Source organism: Pomacea canaliculata, linkage group LG1 (assembly GCF_003073045.1).
Source record: "Pomacea canaliculata isolate SZHN2017 linkage group LG1, ASM307304v1, whole genome shotgun sequence".
Classification (NCBI taxonomy): domain Eukaryota; kingdom Metazoa; phylum Mollusca; class Gastropoda; order Architaenioglossa; family Ampullariidae; genus Pomacea; species Pomacea canaliculata.
Genome location: NC_037590.1, coordinates 37,086,592 through 37,109,966, shown reverse-complemented (window position 1 = coordinate 37,109,966; position 23,375 = coordinate 37,086,592). Strand labels below are relative to the sequence as shown.

General features: G+C 43.1%; 1 protein-coding gene across 1 annotated transcript; it reads left to right on the top strand.

Moving 5' to 3' along the window:
• On the top strand, positions 1–17,418 carry LOC112572219. The gene is made up of 3 exons (XM_025251795.1): positions 1–1,763; positions 9,829–9,973; positions 16,696–17,418. The coding sequence occupies exon 3, from the start codon at positions 16,703–16,705 to the stop codon at positions 17,120–17,122; it is 420 nt and encodes a 139-aa protein (XP_025107580.1). The 5' UTR covers positions 1–1,763; positions 9,829–9,973; positions 16,696–16,702; the 3' UTR covers positions 17,123–17,418.
• Positions 17,419–23,375: the final 5,957 nt, after the last annotated feature.

Genomic DNA, 23,375 nt, shown 5'->3' with positions numbered 1-23,375 from the left:
GCGAAATGTCAGAGGAAACGCTGCCGGCGCTATCTGCTGCTACCACGACTGGCTGCTGTGCAGCGCTGTGCTGCGCTGTGCGACCCTTGCTGCTGTCGGAGGAGGCGTTCATCAACTTCTTTGCTTCTGGCACAGAGTAGGGAGGGGGATGGATGGCGGAGAGGAGGGAGGGGACAACAGCGCGGGTCTTGCGCACCGCCCGGCGCGTGCAGCAACAGATTGTAGCCGGTCTCCTACCGCCGCCATCGTGTTGCCGCTACCCTGGGTCTCCGCGCTACCCTCCCGAGGCAGGCAGCCGCTGACGTAATGGTCAGAACTCGGTGGTCGTGCCGCGCGCGTGTCGCTCACGCTCCGGCACTTTCGGCGGCGAGAGAGTTGGGCGACGTGGCGTTACATTTCACACAGCTTCACACTGTGGAGAGAACGGTTGGGCTGTCTTTCCTCCATCGTCGACTCTCTCCTTCCCAGCTGAGATTTTAACCCTCTTCCTTTTTTTCCCCCTCCTTCTTTTCTCAGACCCTTGGCACCGTTAGACCCCTCGCGAACTTGGCAGAGTCAATCACATTGCCAAGGAACCGTTCCCACTTCTCCATCGTCTGCTCCGACAACTTTAGGTCTCGAGGGTTTTTTTCTGGAGACAAAAATATCCCCGTGATTTTTGTTTGTTTTAGACCTACAGCGTTCTTGGTGTTCTTCAGAAGAACAAATCCAAACCGATACTTCCACTGGCTATGTCGTCTTGCACTCTGGTGGCAATTGGATTTTCAGTTCTGCCTCAGGCATCTGCACAGCAGACGAGCTGCTAAGTTTAGCAGACGCAAGCGGTTTTGTAGGCAAGAGTCAGGATGAGACGAAGAATGGCGCTGGAGGACCAATGACGTCAAGTCTATATTTAAACTGGAGGCGACTTGACGGAAGGCAGAAAGCAAGCGCGTGCTTAACTCTTCACACGCCGGGCAAAGGCAACCCCAAGGTGTCGGGAATCTGTCTCATAAGATCTTCCGCTTCACAGCCAGGGTTCCAGAACGTAATCTCCTCTGCCAGTCAGAGCTGCTAAGTCCTCGCTGCTGATTGAAGGCCACCGGTAACCTTGTAACCACCACTTGCTGATTTTTTTTTTTTTTTTTTTGGTTGAGGGGAGGTCTCCTCCTTCCTTCAGAATGAATAGCTGTTGTTAAAGACAGACCATCCTTCCCCTTTCCCCTTCCTGAACTAACCTACCCCCCTCTCCGCAAAGGTTCCTCCTACGCTGTCTTTAATTTCGACCAGAGCAGTCGGAGACAAGCCTTGTCATCTTGAGCTGGTGCAGGATTTCACCAGTGCCAGGAAAGAGCGACAATGGTTGTGGCGATAGCGTCTGACTTGCCTTCCGAAGCAAGGCTAAGTTGTCATTAGCTGCAGTCGTTCCCCAGGATCCGTGGGCGTCCTTCCAAAAGCGCGCGCTCGTCTGGCGGCGAGAGCGAAACTGTGAGAGAACCCACGGCAAGCGGCAGACAGACGAGAGACAGCAAAGGTGCCGAGAGGTGGTCGAGGGGCCAGGCCAGGTCGTAGTCCCACATTCTGAAGGAAATCTGTGACAAAGGCGCATCTCGGTGAACTGGGAGTCTCTAGACCCAATTATTCACGCCGTGCAAGAGCGAGGGTTGTAGCCCTATATGCTGGAAGGTTGTGTTCGGTGCCAGTGGGAGCGCCTTTGACCACTTCTGGACCACAGCGTGGACGATCTGACAGCTTCCGGCTGCTGGAGCCAGACAGGAGGCTAGGTGAGCACTGTTCATGTTGTCACGTGCTGGCTTGTGTTGCGGTGGATGGAGTTAGGATGATTTTTAGAGGATGAAAATGCGTCCTGAGTAGCTTTGAATATTTCATTGCGTATGTGGGATTCTTTCTGATCAGATGTGTCTTCTAATGAAAGTGAAGACTACAGCGATGTAATTGTTGTAACTAGCCGAGGATGTATGTCCTAGAAACGACAATGTTACACAAACAAACAACGCACAAATATTCACAGGAATCCCTAGGGAGGGGAGACTGCACCTAGAAAATTAAACTCTTTTATTCTCTCTTCCACTGTTACTATCTTTCTCTCTCTCTCACACACACACAAACAACATACATGAATGCACCAACTGGTCCGCATGAACGCATCCACGCATAAAAGGTTGAATACATCGGTCGACCGGCTACACTCAAAGTGATGAATGAAAGAGAATTTCATATTTTATGAACACACCGACTGACAGAATTTAGTGAAAAGACTGACCGACGTGTTTTAACGGGAATTTTGAAAAGGTTTGTTTACGCGTCTTCTTCATTATTTAAGAAGTAATTTGTACGCGGGAGCTACAGGCAACCTGGATAATGACAACAAACAGAGCACAAAAAAAATGTCTGAAAACTCTTTCTGTACTGGTCAGACCTCAGCCTGGGGACCATCAGTCTTCGCGGTCTGGGCGTCTTGAGACATTCTTCACTGTAAACACTGCTTCTCAAAAAGCGGTTTCTTTCGCTTGGACAGGCTAGGAACCATGCAGGCTGTGCATCCTTTACAACACCTTTATTTTTATCAAACGTTTGGTTACTGAGCCATATTTGTATATTTATTTTAAGACTTTTTATACGATACTATGCTGATAATACGGAGTCAGTTAACTTATTTATTTTACCAGATTTTGTAAGCTAGTAAAAACAAGTTGAAGAAGCTGTATTTTTCAAGTAAGGCGAGAAATTTGTTAGAAATATTGCGGGGTGGTTGTTAGAGAAAAGAAGACGAGAAAGTTGGTAGAAATAAGGCTAGGCACGTGTGAGAAGCGTGTGGAGAGTGAAACGTGAAAGTTTTGTGGCCGACCTCTACTTCCGGGGTAGAAATTTTTTGTTCTGGACACAACGAGGTCCTCACCCTCATTGATGTGTAGAAGGGTCTGATGACATGCCGTGAAGATGTCTCATCACCTTCGAGTCAGTAAAAGAAATCAGACTTGCTGTGAGCCTTCTCACCGACAACCCAAAGAGTGTAAGGGGTATATGGTACACCCGAGTGGAATATGGTACACCCGAGGACGCCAACCTTGGCACGCATTCACGCACGCGCGAAACAACAAGGTGGGGGATCTGTTAGCAATAAGTCGAGGCGTCTAGAAACATCTTTCACAGGACCTTACCTGTCAGCTTCCTTCTCCACCCCAATTGATCTCCACTTCCTTGCCTCTGTTGCTCTAACGAATGAGGTGCATATGGCGTACATATCGAGTCACACCTGCATGGATTCATTTATTCACCCAGAAAATGTGGCCAAAAAAAATGTTGGTGTAAACATATGTATAACAAACCCCACAACACCTAGAATGTGGGTCGGTGCGCACAAAGTGACACCAATTTCTTTCCCTGACACAGAAAAGCCAAGACACCCGTTCATATCATGTCAGCACAGAGTTCTCCACACAAATAATCCATAGCAGGCAGGCTGAGGACCACGCCGCCTCCATCAGGTCGAGAACAAAAGAAGGCCTCGCCCGGAAATAGAGGTCAGCCATTATGCTTTCACTTTTAACGCGCGATCCATCAAGCCTCGGCATCGACGCCAGGGATAAATTAATAGGCAGAGGCCTTCGTGAGCAGCATTCACTTGCATGCATCGGCATCAACACAAACCTGTTGCGCCCCGCACTTAGTTTTGTCCTTCCTTCTCCCTGGTCTCTGGTTAACCCTATTCCCCAAACTCCCTTCCACCCGCTGTCGTCGGCTTTTTGTACGGTTAAAAACATCTTGTGTGTTGGAAGAAAGCACTCTTCAGCTTAAAAGATTACTGACCACATTTATCTCTATGCCGAAGCCAAGTTTATTTTTTCTTCTCATTCTGAGAGATTTATTTTATATATTTTTTCCCCTTTTTTATTTTTTTTTCTTTGTCCCGGAGGGTCATCCAACGATTTGAAGCAGTCATCTATCTCTGTTGACTCCATTGAGGTCTCTGTTGTGTCTTTACAAAGAAACGGTTTTCTAAAGGATGTTTTCAACATGCGTATGCACTTTTAAAATAGAAAAATAACTTTTTAAAAGTTGTTTTTTCTTTCATTCATTTTTCATCTATTTTTAATGATAGTTTAATTTCATTTTCCCCATCTTGTCTTACACTAACCACCTAACCAAGCTTTTCGCACAAATCATCTATGGTCGCGTCGTTACACTGAAAATGTAGCACACCTCAGTAACAAACACTGCAGATGGATTCATTTTCTTTAAACACTTGACTTCTTTCTGTCCTAAAAATCTTAAAGATTCATATAAGAGTCAGCCTTTGACATATTATCGTTTTATCTCTCCCCTTTTCATATTTTTTTACACATTCAGGTGGCAAGTAAAAGCTATTTCTACAGAGAACTCTTCAGCAAAACAAAAAAAATAAAATGACTGGTTGAACAGGACGCTAATAGCATGGTGGCTTCTACTCTGAGCCGTTCTCTCCTCTCTTCTCTCCATCTTTTTCTGCCCTCCTCTCTGTCTCTGCTCCTTGTCCTATCTGTGTGATTGAAAATGCAGGGACACCGGAAATCAAACTTTGCGAACTCGGTGAGTCATAGACGATTGGCTTGATTTTCAAGAACCCATCGCCCGAGCTCGTTCATCTTGCGGCCTACAGGAGCTTGTTGTAAACCTTTTAACAGCAGCTCCGAGGTCTGCTGGCTGGCCGCCTGTCCGCGCCACGTCGTGGCAAACTTCCTGCGTCCCCCCCCCCCTCTCCATCAACCATCAACCTCATCCCCTCTTGAAATTTAGTAGTGACAAGAGATAGCTGATCATTTTAGGACATAATGAGATGGGGATGGTTGGGTGGGTTGTGGGGTGTGTGTGTGGAGGGGGAATATTTATCTAGTGCTGTCTGGCTGACAACTCATGCACTTTGTTTCATATAAAACATAGTTCCAGCTGGCAAGCAATGGCAGCTGAAATGGCAATGAAACCCTGAGACTGTCAGGTCAGTTGGTCGCCCTGTTGATTGGGGTCCCTTGGGTTTGTGATTTACTTGCCGAAACTTTTTTCACATTCTGTTAGTGTGCGTGCATACACGAATTTATGTGTACTTGTCAACTGACACTATATTCATTATCGACGAAATTAATATTTAAAAAATATCAAACAAGGTCTGGCAGTGGTTCGGATTTGTCATCCCGCCTGCTGATGTGATAAAATCTTTTGCACTGGTAGACAGAGGCAAGGCTATCATCTTTTGCATTTGGTATATATTCACTGTATGTGATTAATTCATCAGTGGATCAGAAAAAATATTAGTATATTTAGAACATTTGTGGATTTACGTACCAATTTCTCTCGTGTCTTTGCTTCAACATAATGATGGTCCTTTTATGATATATTTACTTTTCGTAGTGAAAAGGCCTTAGTTATGAAGCAAGGGTAAGTCGCTCCCTCGGAGCAACAGAAAATAATCAAGGAGAAGAGTCTTGTTTCCGTAGTGATAAAATGCTATCCAGGTCCCATCAGTTCTACTGTACACCATGGGTTGTAGCTATAAATCAGTGGCAACGATGGCCTGGGGTAAAGTCTGGGCACCGCTACGTAAACTGCGGAGACCAGACGATTGTCCTCCATTTCTTTACTTTGTCCAGAGGTAAGGACATAACCTCGTTTCGTGACTGCGGCCCCAGGTGGTAAGTGCATTTAACTGTTTAGCGAGTCGTTCGTTTAAGGTCCACTGAGGTCTGTGGACAGTTTCCCTCCAGACCCAGCAGCTGCTTAGCAGCAATAGATACCTGATGGTATCGGGGGAGATACAAGGCGGCGGGAGGAGACTCCCCTGGACATGGTAAACCACTCACATTAATTGTCTCTTTGGCCTTAGAAGAAGAAGAAGAAGAAGAAGATGATGATGATGATGATGATGATGATGATGATGAAAATAAACATGTGGTTTATATAGCGCATAACCACACTGAAGTAGCATGCTATTCGATGGAGGGTAGAGGGCAGATAGGGAAGGGAATAGAGTTCCACAGTTTTTCAACCCAATAACAAAACCTTCGAGAACTAAATGACACGTGTCTTGTTTCCGAAGTTATCAAGTGATATCCAGACTCCGAAGATATTATTTTACCCATGAAGCGATACTCATAAAGAAAACACAAAGATGTCCTGGGGTAAGGAAACATAAGTACTACCCGGGGTCTTGCCACAGCATTGTCACCAGAAAAACAAGACGCTTCTAGAGTTTCCAATGTTGCCCTGGGGAAACGATTAATTCTCCTTTCATAACTACGGCCATTCGCTTGAATGTTTCTGCTAAACAACATTTCCGGAGAAAATAGTTTTACCTTGACAGATCACATACTTTAGGTCTTAGTCCATTATAAAGGGCGAAGGTTGACTATATCACTAAATCCTATTCATTTTATTTTGTAGCAATGTATCGTAGTTTTATTATTTCGGGTGGAACTGTTTCTTGTTTATTTTTCTATTTATTTAAGTCTGATGTTTGGGTAAACTGTAGGTATAGAGGATGGAGCAGTCTACCATCTGAGATTTGTGTATGTGTGAGAATCTGTGTGAGAAAGTGTATGTGTGTGTGTGTTGGAGTTTCATGTGAGGTCTGTCTTTTCTTTCCTGACATTTCACAGTGTTACACGATCCTGCACAGCACTGCGGTGCATGAAAATAAACAATGTTTCCTGTCTCCAAAGTCCACAAAGCAGGAGCATTCGCAAACACCCGATATCGAACCTTGTCGCCTTTGACAGATTAATAAAACAGAACGAAAACATCCAAACATCCGATAATACAACCACCAGGCAGACTCCACCTTCCACTGCCCGAGGTTTACAGACAATCCATCCACGGACAGGTCACACAGTTCTGTGTCTGACACAAACCTCAACCGGGTAACCTCAGCTTTCTTCACACCCTGGAACTAAGTCTGAATAAAACATTTCCCAAGAATTACCCAGGATACAACCAAACTTTTTTCCAGATTTTCCAACAATTCTTTGGGAAGATCATGGGTGGTGGAAGGGGAGATAAGTGAGGGGGTAATCTTCGTCTAATCAGTCATCGACTGAAGTTTACGATGACAGTGGTGAGGTGATTGGAGGTGATCTCAGGCTATGCCGACAAAGAGACGATAATCGTGTCCGAGGCGGGCGAGTGCTTGCCTTTGTCGTCAGAAGATAAAAGACAACACCACCGAGATTAGCCTCGTTATTTTTATGTTTCTCGCAGTCTCTCCCCTTCATGCCAATGCCGGGCTCATCCAAGAAATTAATACTCTTCCTTGGATAATTGATGTTCTCGTGCAGCTGTCTTTTATCTTCCCTTGTGGTAAAGCCAAGGCATTAGTGGACGAGTTTTAGGATGATTTCAAAACAAAAAAAGTTTCAAAACTTTTCAAAACTTTTTAATTGTATTATTTCATGTTTATGGGAGTGTTAAGTTTTTGTCTTTGCTTTGATAGTAAATAGAGTCCGATGCAGAATGTAGCCTCTGAGTGTATTGTTTCTTTTACTTGGTCTCTTGAATTGGACTTCATTTGTTTCATATGCAAAGTTTCTCCATTTTTTTCATTTTTTCCCAACCATCGATCTGTCAATCAGGCACCTTGAAGCAAACCATCCTTACTTATTGTTGGCGTGAATGTGGTTTGTTGACACAATTTGTGCAAGTCGCACGCGACACTCAAAGTGTCTTCTATAGAGAAAGTTACCAGAAATTCCATGAAGTGCTTGCATGGTTTAAGGCCAACATCACATATTCAATAAGTGTGTAAATGTTTCAGCCAAAAGAAAACATCATTCCAATATGATTTGAAGATTTTAAGAAGTCTTCCTCAAGATGTCTTCAGCCATTGGAAAATGGGAAGGTCGTGATTCAGTTTTTTTTCTTTCGGTAACATGGAAAACAAAACTTTATTGGAAAATGTTAGTTAAGAGAACATGTAGCCCCGACAGTCCTGGGGTGCATTTCTAAAAAATAAATAAATAAACGCTTGTGCGCTCAAGCTTCAGTCATCACCCTCTCACCTGCATGATTTCCCAGACCCAGGCACCAGAATAATCTCTTCTACACTACACTAGCGAGAATCACTCGATGGCTGTTGGATTCCGACTGGATAACCAGGGTTGTCCATGGGACAATTTTTCTATCCCGTCCCACCCATCCGTTCCCATCCACGGGACGTTTCCCATGGGATTCCCATGGTATTAACAATCCTATGGACAACACTGAAAACCACTTTTCGGCTTTTGGCAATAGATGATTCAATATCAAGTATCGACTACCAGGAAATACAAGTGTGTGCTGTCCGATGGCTTTCCCATGGGATTCCCATTCCTATGGACAACACTGTGGATAACCACACACACACCTTCTTCAATTCTTCAGCATTCGGCTGAGTCAATAGATGTAAGTGTATTGATTCCTCTCTACGAGCAATGCTGAATCAATAGATGTGTATGCGTGCGTGCTTGCACGTGTGTTTCTGTGTGTGTGTGTGTGTCGGCGTGCGAATGAGAAGAAAATTGGAAAAAAAAAGAGTTAACTCAATCCTATGCAAGAACTCAGTTCTCTCCCTTTCAGCCCCTTCCCACCCCACCGTAATCACCTATTCTCAGGAAGGAATCTGTTTAATCTGGTCTGCAAGGTGCAACGAGAATGTAATGATCTATAAAAACGAGCAGGTCTGACTTCCGCCAGAAAATAGCATGCTTCATTCATTAATACCGAGAACACCAGTGTTCAGCACAGCTGGAGGCCTCGGGTATTTGGTTCCAGAGAGCCGTGGTGATGGTGGTGTTGAGGGAGGGGAGGCTGCTCCCCATTTCTCCCACAGCTGCGCCATTGTGCTGCCCACTCACAAAAATAAATTTTAAAAAGTAGAGCTGAGGATATGGATTTCTTCGAACTGTTACACAATATTTTGCACCCTGTGTCGCTGTGAGCTCTTATCTCACCATCGAGTGCTCCACAAGACAGGAGACTAGTGTTTGTAATCCTTGTATTGTTCTCTCCTACGCCAATGTTCGAGGATAGGCACGAGGCAAGATACTAGTATTTGTAATCCTTTTGTTTATGTCACTGTTGGAGACTAGATACTAGTATTTATGTGTCGCTCCAGTCGCGTATATCGCGATTGAAGACTACTTACATCACTACATCACGATTGAAGACTACTTACATCACTACATCACGATTGAAGACTACTTACATCACTACATCACGATTGAAGACTACTTACATCACTACATCACGATTGAAGACTACTTACATCACTACATCACGATTGAAGACTACTTACATCACTACATCACGATTGAAGACTACTTACATCACTACATCACGATTGAAGACTACTTACATCACTACATCACGATTGAAGACTACTTACATCACTACATCACGATTGAAGACTACTTACATCAGTACATCACGATTGAAGACTACTTACATCACTACATCACGATTGAAGACTACTTACATCACTACATCACGATTGAAGACTACTCACATCACTACATCACGATTAAAGACTACTTACATCAGTACATCACGATTGAAGACTACTTACATCACTACATCACGATTAAAGACTACTTACATTACTACATCACGATTGAAGACTACTTACAAGACAAAATACTGGACTGATTTCATCCATCTCTGTTGCTCTTCTGAGCTCTCCTATATTTTTAGTCCCACGTGAACCACTCATGTCCACTAACATTAAACTTACACTTCCTGCAACATTATAGCATTTTATACGACTTCTGACAAAGTTTTGACACTTTTCGTTTTTGTGTGACATTTTATTTCAATTTGACATTTCAGATTGATTCATGTTGGTGGAGATGACCACGGTGCGTTGATGTCATCTGGCGTGGGACTCCTGCCCTGGTCAGCAAGTGGTCGAGGTCTGTCTGTGCCCACTCCATGAATTATTCACTGCTGTAATCATTGTCGCACTCATTTACAGGTTAGTAAATATTCTTGCATCTTTAAATTTTAATTTGTATTTGTTGAGAAGGAAATACGTTGAAAAACAGGGGACTTTGTGTACAAAATTGTCAAAACTTGTAGGTTAACGAATAAAATCATCATCATCATCAACAGAACAACAATTCAAAATATTGTTTTAATAAGTATGTGCCTACTGATACAGCATTCAAACAATCTAAATACGTGTTAACAAACCTTTAAAGAATCACAAAATACGAATTCAGTAAAAACAGAAGTCCTGAAAACTTGCATTACAAATTTCTGTAGGAGTGACATCCATAAAGATTTCCGCATGTGCGAGCACGAAACCAATTCCAGCAAAAGTGACGATCGTTGGGTGTTCGAAGCAAACCCCACTGAAAGTTCCCCTGAGGAGGTTCACGTTTAACAATGCCCTCCCTCATCGACAATTAAAACACATTTACTAAAGGCAAGTCCTTCTCCCTTCAGACTCTCCGCCTGTGAACAGAGGGCGAGTGAGGGCAGACATAATGACAGAGGAGATGTATATATTCTGGTGTTCAAGAATATGATGACACCCTGTATTCAGGAGGGAGGGATAACGAGCTTTGTGGCGTGACAGGGTAGAATACACACTTGCTGGAAGAGACTGGCTTTTGCCAGAAAGCTTTAGTTCTCCAATAATGAAAGCACAAAGATAAATAAAAATAATATGGAATGTCAGTGCACGTTTGGGAAATATCAGAAAGATCTCTTTTGGAATCTGAAAAATATTAGGTAATGTTGCGGTCATTCTAATTATTATTGAGTTTTGTGGGCGCGCGCTCTATCTCTCTCTCCCTCCTCATCCTCATCCACTTCTTTTCTCTGTTTTTTTTCTGGCCTTGCCTCCAAAACCTCCCTTCAACAGGCAGGCAAGATTGATTTCATGGAAGACGCAGAAACTGACACACTTTCTCATTTTGAGATGCCAAAGTCAAAATGTTTGGGACCTCTCCAACGGCTTACACTGAATTCCTCTCCTCTCCTCCTCTTCAAAAGAGAACTCGAGGCTGCGCAGCGATGTCGTGTCAGATGGCGAATGGTCGCTGCCTTATTTTCATTCAAACATGGCGCTAAACACGCTCAAGGCCCGAGGCTTGAAAAGACCAGAAGAAATAACCGTTCTGAGCTCCACCTCTTGCTCCCTCCCTCTCTCCGAATACCCCTGCACGAGGGTGGCCAAAGAGCTACCCCTCCATCTCTCTTTCTCTCTTTCCCCTGATCTGGCGAGCTGGAGGGTCAATATTTATATCTCCGACGATCACAAAGAAGATTAGATTCTCGCTGCACCCTGCTCTCTCTCTCTCTCTGTCCTTCTTGCAGCTCTTCTTCCCCTCGCCCTCAACACCTTCCCTTTCAGCCGTTCGATACCCGAGGTCGCGTAATGCATTTATCCAAGCTTGCAGTGGAATGGTCAAAACGCACTAAACTATCGATCAGGGACCGTTCAATTAGCTGCAGCTCGTCCGCCTGAGAGTGCAGCTGGTGCGTGCGTCGGGACCCACTGTCTCGTGTCCACAGACAGAGAGAGAAGGAGGGATGTCAGGACAGATACACAAGGTCTTAGCTGTCGATGTTTCTCATCTGAACTCCCTCTCTCACACACACACGCACACACCTATATACACACATGCATCTACTCATTGATTTGTCCAGCCATTTATCTATTCATTCGACAACTCTTCCTTTCTTCTTTATTTTTCCCTGAATAATCTTTATATTCTGTTTCGCGCATGAACTAACAATCTCTGCTTCTCTGTGAATGTTGGACAAAAACATCGGATGTATTGACAGTTCGCTTCAAACAGCTTATCCTGCCTTGCGTTAATCTTAAGCTGTTATTTCCTGGTTTAGTTCAAAGTCTGAGAACAGGGTAATCTTAGGATAACTGGCAGCAAAATAAACATTTTTTTTGTAAGTGATTTTCAGAATTCTGGGAGTTCTCTCTTTCTCCCTCTCCCCTTTCTAACACACACCCGATCAGAGTCGTCAGTATGTCTGTGCTGTCTGAAAAACTACAAGTGTTGGCTACTGGCACCACAGATTACTACACTGTGAGAAAAAGCACCCAGCTGTCTACCAGCTGTCTATCAGCTGTCTTCTCTACTTCATTGTTGCCTACACTGCGATCTTTGCTTCTCGATTCCTCCCCAGCAGCCTTCCTCTGACCTTTGTTTTACTCTCGTCATATTGCTCTTGATCAACCTGTTCATTCTCCAAATCCGGGGCAGGACCCAGCTGTCTGTGCTCCAGGCTCTCAACTATGTGTTGGAACTCACTCACCCCCACAAGATTTCATCAAGAGATACCTCATCCGTTCTTCTCTCACCTCCACAGAGAAGAAGAAGCATTCTTCCAATCAACTGTAGTTTTATTATCCCCTGCGCACGAGTGTTGTTGTTTCAACCACTCCTATGTTCTTCAGCTTTGAACCAAGCAGAAAGGTCTAGTCGGTGGACACAGCGGGGAACGGTTCGTTAGAACCAGTGTCCTCCAGCAGTGCAGGCCGATGAGTCATCTGCAAAGTACAAAAGTCTGGTCAATAGACGACGGTAGAGCCTCGTTAAGACAGTTGCACATCTCGTCAGACGGAGGAGAAAAGGAATGGACAAAGGCCACAGCCCCGGGCGCGCCCAACTGCGGACGAAGGACCAAACGCACGCTCGTGCAGACAGATCACTACTGGAACGGACAAATATAATCATTGACCTGACTGGATTGGAAACCAGAAAAAAAAACTCAAACGCATTTATTTGTTCTTTGTCTCTGTGTCTGATTTGTCGAGGTGCTCGTTCGCAACAAATGCACATGGACAGATTATGTATGGTGAAGTTTATCAAGACCTTTTTTATGGGAAGTTGCAACTGTCATTCAAGAATCTCGTTTCGATCATGTTTCTTTGGCATCCTTTAAAAGAAAGAAGATGAAATGTTCTTTAAACCTTCATATTTGCTTCAAAATAAATTTGAAAGATAAATCCCCCAAACAACAGGTATACAGGAGTTAAAATTGTTATACGAGCATCTTTTATGAGAAAAACCTTGCTAGAGATTTCTAAAATTAATGAAAAATACTTTGAGATTAAAGATATGAAGTAGCAATTATAACCAGATTTACGGGTACTTGACTGGAGTGAGTTAACAATCAAACTCAAGCAAACAAGTGTGCGACGCCACATCTGGCGCTCCGTGTTGCTGATGTTGTCTTCCTTGCTGACGTGCCTCTGCCCTGTAGTGCCGTGGTGCCTGTGCTGTGAGATGTCAGAATTACAGCCCACAGTAAGGAGCCTGGCTGCTCAAGGGCACCATTAAGTACAGGAAATGTTATGGCGTGACTTGTCGTTGGTACTGACAGCGAGGGTTCCCCGTAGACCGTACATCTCACCCGAAATGAAATTCTGGAAAGGTTTGTTTGCACCACCTCCTGCTTGCTCGCGATTGGACCATGCAAGGGGATTCGTGCAGTGCAAGAGAGAGAAAGAAAGAAAAAAACCTAGCGATGCATATACATGAACATGACTAGTGTTTGGAAGTTTATTCTGCAATACACGTTTGTCTTCGTCGGCCTCAAAGCCCTCGCCGTCTCGGACATTGGTCTCACCTTTCAATACTACGTTCCACCACCGGTCCTTGTCAAAGACCTGCTGTCATAGTGATGTCTAGTCCAGTCTAGCCTGGTCTCTAGACTCGAGCCGAGCAGACAGGACTTTTGGTGTCGACATGAAAATCGTTCTGGAAGTAGCTCACCTTACGTTAACCCACAATGCCTGCAAAAGGAGAATGTGATTTTGACGATGAAATCTCTTCACTAGACGACGGCTGTCACTGGGTGCAAAGAGGTCAAGAGCCGACGATGATGCCAAACTATGAGAACAAGAAAGAGAGAGAGGGAGGAGGGTAGGAATAAACATTCTTTTCAAATTTCACTCTGTCGACATTTTCTTTAAGGCCTTCATTGTCTCCAAAAGCTATTCGTGTAACCACTGTAAATAAAAGTTGCAGAAAGAAGAGTGCATCTAGTCAAAACGTGTCTTGCTACAGTAATAAAGCGAAAGAACAAACAAATCTATTGTATCAAACAGGTTTTGGGAGTAAACATGATTAAACTTTCAATTTGTGGATAAATCTTTAGACTTTGGTGCATCTGCGACAGAATGCTTGTCCTCCAGGTTGTGTTTTTATGTGAAGGCAAATCTCTACACAAAGTGGTTTTGATGGAGAACTATCGGCCGAAAGCTCTCTGCACTTTGAAAAGACAGGATAATGCATGCATGATGTGTGGAAATGGAAAGTCTTGTTGTCTTTGGCAGCGGGTGACCTTTTGAACTTACCTCAAAGAGTCGTTGAAGAAGTTGCGGAGGATGGCATAACCCAGACACAACAACATCTAAGATTCTAAACATTTATTTCCAAGTTGCTTTCGTCGTGAGCTTAGTTTTACTTCGGAAATCCCTGAGAAAATGGAGAATATTATGGCATCCGGAGTGTGTGGGCCTATAATCAAAGGTCTTTTGGAAAAGCTGCATCTCTGTGTCTCTGGATCCGGCTGTCGCGACAGAGGACATGCAAGTCGCCATCTGTCTAGAAGTCTGGTCTCGTATAGCGAGCTGCACGAACGCCACACTCACTGTCAACAACATCCAGGATTACTCTTGTAATAGACCAAAGTCTCCAACTTCTTGTCATCAACATTTAGGATGTATGGGTACTTCATGTCGTCTTCCTTCTTTCCTTTTCTTTCTTTCCTTTCATTCTTTTTTATTCCTATCTTCTCTTTATTCTTTCATACATTCCTGTTCGTCAGTTTTTGTTGTCGCTGATACACTCCTTAAGTGATGAGGTGCTGTTGTCCTTATTGTTGCTATGCTGATGATGAATAGAAAAATGAGGATGAGACCTCGATGCTTTGACCCATTAAAAAAACAGACCCACGAAGAAGTCAGCCTTCTCTTTGTAGTTATGACCTAGATGTATGATTAAAGATTAAGGGAATACTTGTGATCTCTCAGAGAAAGAAATTGATGTTTGTTGTCCGCAACACAAATTGTTTCCGACAACAGCACAAAATCGCAAGACCTTAAAAACAGATAACATGAGAGAAAGATAAGAAAAATAATGTTGTTCTAGAGTTCATGAAAGAAAGAGAGAAAAAAGAAGAAGAAGGATGAGGGGAGGAAAAGAAATGTGTTGATGCCACTCAATCCCAGTTATACAACCAAAAACAAGTCTACGCCCACACCAAGTGTTTGCTACCTAGCACATCTCGAGCTTGTCCGAATGAGCATTCTCGTATTTCCATTGTAGTAAGCTCCTGTCTTCGTGGCCACACATTAGGTTCGTCGATACATTGTCTGAGCTCTCCATTGTGCAAACATTCCAGTTCGCTTCTTAAAGTGGCTGCTTCTCCCTCTCAAGCTTTCGTGAATGACTTCTCCACACTTTGTCTTTGTTTTGTTTTTCTTCGCTCCGCAACTTAATTTAAAAATTTGACATTTCCAACCCTCTTTCTGCTGGGTTTTCTCACACATATAAGGTGGGTTTCTCCTGGTACCAACCTAACTTAATCATATTTATTCATTCGTTTGTATTTGCATATTTGCTTCTTGCCGGTGAAAGCTTGCAGAACTCCAACTAATTTACCTCGCACGCTCTCATCAAAGATTGTGATTCACTTAAACATTAATTTTATTTTTTTAACTTCCTGTTCAATGTTTTCTTCTCTTCTAAGATTTCTTTTTTTCTTTTTTTTTCAAAAAATCATAAATCTCTGAAAGAACTGGCATTGATTTCATCCTGCAAGATTGTGATATTCGCCTACGCGCTTCCGCTGCGACAAGTCTGTAAGACGATTTACTGCTTAATTCTTGTTTCCCTTGTGCTTACGTGGCAACTAGGTCTTGAGAATATGGCGATGAAATATTGATGTCGAAATGCAATTTTCTGAAGTAAGCCTGGATCATGTAGACAATGCGCCTGCTGTCCTTCCTGCTGCGTGGTGTTTGCCGTTGTTGAGTGCTGCGCAGCGTGCAGGACAGCAGCATCCCGCCATCTCTCATGGCGGCAACAAAACTTCTTGCCCTCGTTCACGAGGGAATGAAAGCCGCGGGAATCAAACAAGCCATTATAACAGAAATGTAGTTTTCAAGTTGTTTCGTTTTATCTTTTCGCTTGATTAAAAGAATAAAATGTTTGTCGATCATGTCATCGAATGTACATCTGAAATTATCTGTGGTTGTTTTTTTATTCTTCATAAAACCAGTTTCATCAATAAAAAGGTGGCCCTGTGCCTTATTGTAAACTTATATTTTTCTTGGTCGCTTTCAAGCAAATCGAAGATTTATCGTTACTTTACAAACATCTGTTCCCTGGTCTTACATAATGCAACAATTTAGCTTTTGTTTCTCACTACGGTTCTTGTTGAACTTTTGATAAGCCATCGGTTGGGATGCTCTCGACCTCACATCTCTCTACACATGTCAGCAACCTCTCTTTCAAAATGAGTCATCAGCCATCTTTTTGATAATAAAACCTATTTCCACGGCCAGCAGAGTCTGCAAATCCCAATAGCCCTTTGGCGAAGGTAACACAGCAGCCATGGACAATCAGCTTAAAATGAAATTACTTTTTCTGAAACATCATTTCCCGTTGATAACATGCATACAATGAACGACTTTTTTTTTCTCTTTGCTTCTTGCAGATTGAAAATGGTGCAACTGTTTTATTACGAGACGCGAGGGAAGTGCTGCCGCAAGGTCTTCAATTACCATGGTTACCCAGCACGCGTCTTGCTGTTTCCCTACGAAGGGTGGGCCCAGCCGGCGCTCATCACCTACTGGCTGCTGAAAAAGTCGTGGTGGAGCCGCTCCTCCTGCAAGATCATCGAGGTCAGCGGGGTCAAGAAGTACACGGCCAAAGCCAAGATGCAGGACAAGGGCAACGGCAACACCGTCATCACGGGCAGGTTCAAAGGTCACCCCACGTGCCCGGACTTCAAGATGGCGCTGACGACCAACGTCAGCAGCGCCGACTTCCAGATGGGCTACTGCGTCACGGGCACGCTGGAACGAGGCCGAGGTGACCTGCAGCTCACGCACTACGCCATGGTCAAGAGGCGAGGATACTGAGCACCGACGTCCTTTGTCACTGACTTGATGACATGACATGACATGGCTGTACGCGGTCTGACACAGCTGAATTCCAATCTTGATGACATTCCTAGCCAGACTTTTGTAAAAAATAATCAAAGGGACTGTGATTGCGGACTTCTGCAGGGCTTCTTCTTTCGAGATCATCCGCTGGTGTTTTTTTTTTTCTTTTTTAAAATCCACAAAGATCTAAGAGGTTCGAGGATAATTGCTTAAGCTTTTTTTTTTTTTTTGCTTTATTTTTATTATTTGATTAGAACTGGCAGCTGTCGCCACTAGGTCACAAAGAGGTCAACAACTGCCAAAAAAGTAACATTCTTTTCTACTTCTTAGTGGCAGGTACTTTCTGTTTCAGATGCTCTACCCCTGAATCTCACAGTAGAATTTTTTGTTCGTTAAGATCAGTATATGTAGCTTAGTGTTAAACTGAAATTTTGGTACCAGCGTTTAAATCAATGTTGGTTGTATTTTTCTTGAAATGGGTTTCCACGCCATTGTAAAGCAAGCTTTAATGTGAACACATGCTGAAAAAGTTGACTTCAAGCAAGCAGAAGACTCCATAGACCAGTCAAACCGTGAAGCAAGCCAGGCAGGATTGTGTCCACAAAATTTATCTTCATTTTGTGGAGCAAACAGGAGCAGGGGTGCTTAGCAAGGTGGACAGAACATTTCGGGGCACTCGTGCTTCAAATGAGTGTTATCTTTATGGCGATGTCCGGGGTCGGTGTCAGCGAGCAGAAACTTTTCGCAGGGAGTGGATGCTGTAATCTTGTTTTTTCAAATATATTTTCTCGTTTGCTAACCGATTTTGTGGTAGCCGCCTGCATCTCAATTATCATAGCTGAAAACGGTGCTTTTTTCGGTTGGAGATAACACTGGTTGTGTTGTCACCAGTATTGTGGCTCAGTGTCCTCGATGGCTCGGTTGACCGACATTGAGGTAATGTCCTCCCATAAGTTGGGAAATTTTTTTTATTGTTTAATATCTCGTGAGCGCATAATTCCTCATCGAACACCTCCTGAACGACATTACGGTGTCATAAGGGATCAGGTGACCGAAGTAATGTGTCATGGAGTGTCTCGTGACGGCACAGTCTATCTCACTAATGTTCACGAATGATGTGAACGAATAAAGTCCCGCGATAACGAGTGATTTAAAAGGTTTCGGTCTGGTGAGCAGTGTCCTGTGTCATGGAGCAGCTCTAGACCGATACAAGTCAAGATGTCACACGTCACCTACCTGTGTCATTGTTCTTCTTGACCAAAGGTGGACCTGCTGGAAGCCTGACACATTGACTGCTCCTGGCACTGCCATGGCACTGTCACTCCGTGAATGCTTCTAAAGTACTGCTGTAAAACTTTTTTTTTTCATTCATATCACATCAGTTCTGCAAGAAAACAGTCAAAAAAATTTTTCATCCTCGTTAGTCCAGTCAGTAGTACTGTTTTGGAATCCTCCCATCATTAAGTGCAAACAGCAAAAGCAACTTAAAAGGTTTGCAAAGCTTAAGTGACGAGAAGCGCTACGCACTCCATTGCTCCGACCGAGGTGGGCATTAGACAAAGTTATTTGACAGACATATTCATCATCTTCTTGCTAAAACACAATTTTTGCTCGAGATGCCCGTCCATTCCGGCGCAGAACAAAACACAAAAATAAATACTGGCTTCTTCCATTTTTGTTTATTCATTTTTTTTTTGAGCGTCCTCTGGCTCACCCTGTCCTTCATTCTTCGCTGGCCGGGTTTCACGGGTTTTCTCGTTCCAGCGACTTGCCTGGGTGCGGTTTAATTCCCGCTGCTGTGGAGTTGTGGGGAAATCGGAGCGGCTTTTTCCACGATGCTGTGACATCACGACTGGGAATAACGATAAAACAGACCTCGGTAAACTCGCCCATCATGGTTCAAACACTCGCCATCGAGCCACTTTGTGAACATTCGAGCGGGACTGCTGCGTTCGAGAACGGTTGTCATGTGAACAAAAAAGGACGAGAGGTGGGCGTCAACAAATTGGCAACCGATTTTCACAGGAGTACAGGTTTTGTGGTCGGTGTGACTGGGGTATGTTTTACTGCCCCTGCACCCTTCCACTGGAGTGTTCGTTTGTGGCGATAGCCGAGTAGCTTAGTCATGCGGAGAATGGTTGTTTATGATTCTGCACCTGCCTGCCACGTGATGTAGCCACACCATCAGCTGGACCATTTGGTCCACAAAGTGGTCTGTGCGTCTTCTTCTTTACTTTTGGCTGGAGTTATGTGCACTTTATCGGTAGATGTGATGAACTTGCTGTGTTCATTCCACTTCACAGATTCATTCATCTTTCATGTTGTTTGCCTAATAAACCGGCATCATCGTTATCTTGTTTGATGACACTGACCTGATCTCAACCTTTTCGAACATTTTCCCGCTTACTTTATTCTACAACTTTTAATTTAACTGTCCCCCATCTCAATTAATTCCATATCACGACTTGTGTGAAATCTGTTGGACAGGACCTTAAATTTCCCTTGACACTCGAATATTTTCATATCATGTAGGGGTACGGAACTTTGTCCTTTGAAGAAAACAAACAGAAAAAAAATAATAAAACACATTTGTCTCATTGTTTGATACAATATCAACAAAGTGTTGACATTGAGGACGATAATAATTACTAACACAGATGAAAGACATGGCTGAAACACTATTTCGTTATAGCAAACTCTCGGCTTTCAGACGCACTACTTCGCCACACGCTATTAAAATCGAAATTGAATTTCGAAACTTCATGTTGTCAGCTTATTGTTCCCTGGTGTTTTCCTCTTTACCACTAAACCAGGCAACGCACTGATCTAGAAAGCAGACAGGAATGGCAGGATGAGATAAGCCAATGCTCTTTGGTATTGATTCTTGTTCCAGAAACAGATACAGAGGCTGAATGAAAGAGATGTCTGCAGACGTGTGGTTTTCAAAGACTACACAGTAGATGAGTTTTATACAGAAACATTGTGTTATGTAGGTTATTATTATCTCTCGTAAAATAAAAGTAAATGAGAAGCTGTCATACGAAAATGTGGACAGACATTGGGATGGAGAGACGGGGGTTCCAACCTTGGTAGAGGATCGTGTGAAAAGAGGAACTGTGAAACTGTAATCATCCACGATTTTGTAAACACGCCCTCTATACTGACTCAGACCTGATGATATATGTACTTACTCCCCAACAGGTCAAAATGTATCTACAAGCTTGTAGTCCGTGACAAAGATAAAAGGAAGAGCAGACAGAGATTTAAAGGATTTCAGAAGTTAGTGAAGGAGAGAACAGAGTTAAATGAAGAGCTGTGAAGTTTTAATTCATCAAAGATTTGACAAATCTGTTGTACAGACTCACGGTTGTATTTATTTGTTCAAAAGCTCAAAATTCATCCTCAAAGCGGTGGTCCAGACTTAAAGTTTCAAATCGATGTCGTCCACATTGTCCGCTGATTGCGATGGTTGCTTCAGGTTGCGCCATCATCACCCAGGTGAGAAACCTGGACTGAGTGCGCTCCAAGATTGTTTTCTTTCTTTCTCTCGATTGTGTGCTGCCGAAGGGCTTGCTGCTGATTCTTAATGCTGCATATCGTGATATCAAAAATCAAGGCCAGGCAGCCAAAGGTGTTGGGGGGAAAAAACCGAAGCCAGACAAACGACCGTGTTCTACATTTTCGATTGACACGAGGCGCACGGTTCATTCCCAAAGGACCTCCTTAGACGGCCACAGCCTCGCCAAACACCAGGCTTTGCTTGGTCGAGTCCGCCGGGATGAAAGGGAGCTGGATCGACCAGGGTTTGTCGCCAAGAACCTCCGACAATACCTTTTTGTCTGGACGGACCAAAGACGATACAAGTTCGTCGTGTAAAAAATAAATAAAACAAAACAAATGTCATTATGCTGTGTTGTCGTGGAAAACAAATGACAATTCAGTTTTGTTGTCACTAACCACTGACAATACAGTTTTTTGCTGACAAACTATGAGAATGAAACTGTGGGGGACTGAGGGGATGTGCTCTGTAGTGTGTTTGTCGCGGGAACCTGGTCGAGTAAGAACAGTTCTTCACTTGTCCAGTGTTGTGTACTTACTGGAGGTCAGCTGATCTTGTCATTTAAAAGTATTTTTCACTTGTTAATCAACATTCTTCACCAGCCAAACTGCAGTTTGTTTGCGAATGTTTCTTTCTCGTCGTTCTGTGATATGTGTACTGTGCTACTGTAGATAGTTACTCTGATCCCTCGTTTGATATGTTACTAAACATGATATCTTGTAAGTAAAATAAGGACGTGTTTAGCTTTGTTTGTTTTTCCTATTTGACCCACAAACTCTAGTCGTTCTGTGATATGTGTACTGTGTTACTGTGGATAGACCCTCTCACCTGTCATTTGAAGTGCTGTTAGACTTGACAGCATCTTGTAAACAAACCTAGAGACCTGTTTTATTTTGTTTTACTGGTTTGGCCCACATACTCTAGTCGTTCTGTGATATATGTACTGTGTTACTTTGGATAGTCCCCGTCATTCATCTGTCTTATGAAGTGCTGCTAAACATGATGGTATCTTGTAAGCAACAATGGCGAACATTTTTTTCTTTTTTGGTGATTTGTTTTCATGTTTGACCTACAAACTCTAGTTTTTCTTTGCAGTTGTGATATAATGGGCCTGTACAGATAAATCCTTTCTTGCCACCTAGATACTCGTATATTTGTTATTGCATAGATGTGATTTGCGTTGGATTGCAATGTTGTTTCAACTATAGTTGTTTTTGTTACAATGTCCGTTGTAGCCTCTTTGTGCGAATGTGATTATAAGATAATTAGTATTAAGGAATCTCAATTCATTGCCATAACCTTTATCGAAAAATAATTGTAAGTCGCAAACTTAGTTTCTAAGTGCTGGGCGCTCAGAAAGATGTAATTAATCATAGACCGTAAAATATTCAGTCATTCCTCTTTTCTTACGCACGTGTGGTTGCTTGTGTGCGTGCTTTCCGTGTGTGAGTGTGAGCAACAACATGTAATGTGCGATTAATGGTTCCAGTAAACTAACATGGGTATATATTTACATCTAAACCCATACTCATCAATCATACATATCAACTATTTGTTTACAAAAAGGAATCGCTAGAAAAGCAAAGAAAGACAATATAAATTCAAGACAATTTTGCTGCTGTCTCTTCTCCCAGTGAAGTTGGCTGTTGTGTGACCGGGCGGCTGGCTGGCTGGCTGGCTGAGCATGGGTGAGTGAGAGTGAGTGAAGTACCCTGTCAGGATGTTATTAAACAAATCTGAATTTGAAATTCCGCAGCATTGGAAAAGGCTGGCATGTTCATGCAGTCAGAATTAAATAAGGGTTTGTATGAGTGATGTCAACTCACCGCTGAAATTAAACTTGACAATTTTCTGCTTGCTACCTGTGTGACATCATATCTAACACAGGGTCTCATTAAAGTCACATGTGAAGTACACCGAGTGACCCTGTTGGTGCAATATCCATGATTAAGATATGTTGCAGATGTTCAAGAGGGTCTACTGTGAGACACCATTCATGTGATTTCAAAATCACCTTTGAAGTTTACCTGGTGACATACCTGAACCTTCCTACCGGTTCACTATTTTTGTGATGTGGAAACTGAACTTTTGTAATGAGGTCACTATTTTTGTGATGCCAGAACTGAACTTTACAATTTTATTCAGAGAAGTTTGTTCAGTGATTTTTTTTTTTGGTTTAATAAATGGGTTGTATCTCTACAATTACAAAGAAAATGTTCAAAAACTGCGTGATGGTTCTTTCACATTTTGGCTGTACAGCTCTGTATCAGTGAATAAGAATGTAATATTATGCATAGTGTGTGTACTGTATGCTGACTGATAATATACATTTTCAAATATAATTCTTGCTATCTACAAGCCTTCCCTTTTTATTGTCAGCATCATATCATCGCCAAGAATTTAACAACCTTACAAAGTCGCTAAGAAAATCTTTTCCCACCATAAGGGATCTTATATATGTAAACACACAATCACAAGCATAGACACTCGCGAGAAGAAAAACTGTAATCGCTTCCTCATACCTTTTGTAAAAGTCGTGGCACTTTCTTTCTTATTCTTTCTTTCTCTCTGGACAATAAACCGCTTCGCGCGGTTGCGGACGGAAGCTCTGTGATGGTTGGATGGAGCAAAGTTTAAAAACCGGAATTCTGATCTCGGTCTGTAAAATTT

Coding starts and splice junctions, on each gene's coding strand:
- LOC112572219 (XM_025251795.1), top strand. CDS start 16,703: ATGGTGCAACTGTTTTATTACGAGACGCGAGGGAAGTGCTGCCGCAAG.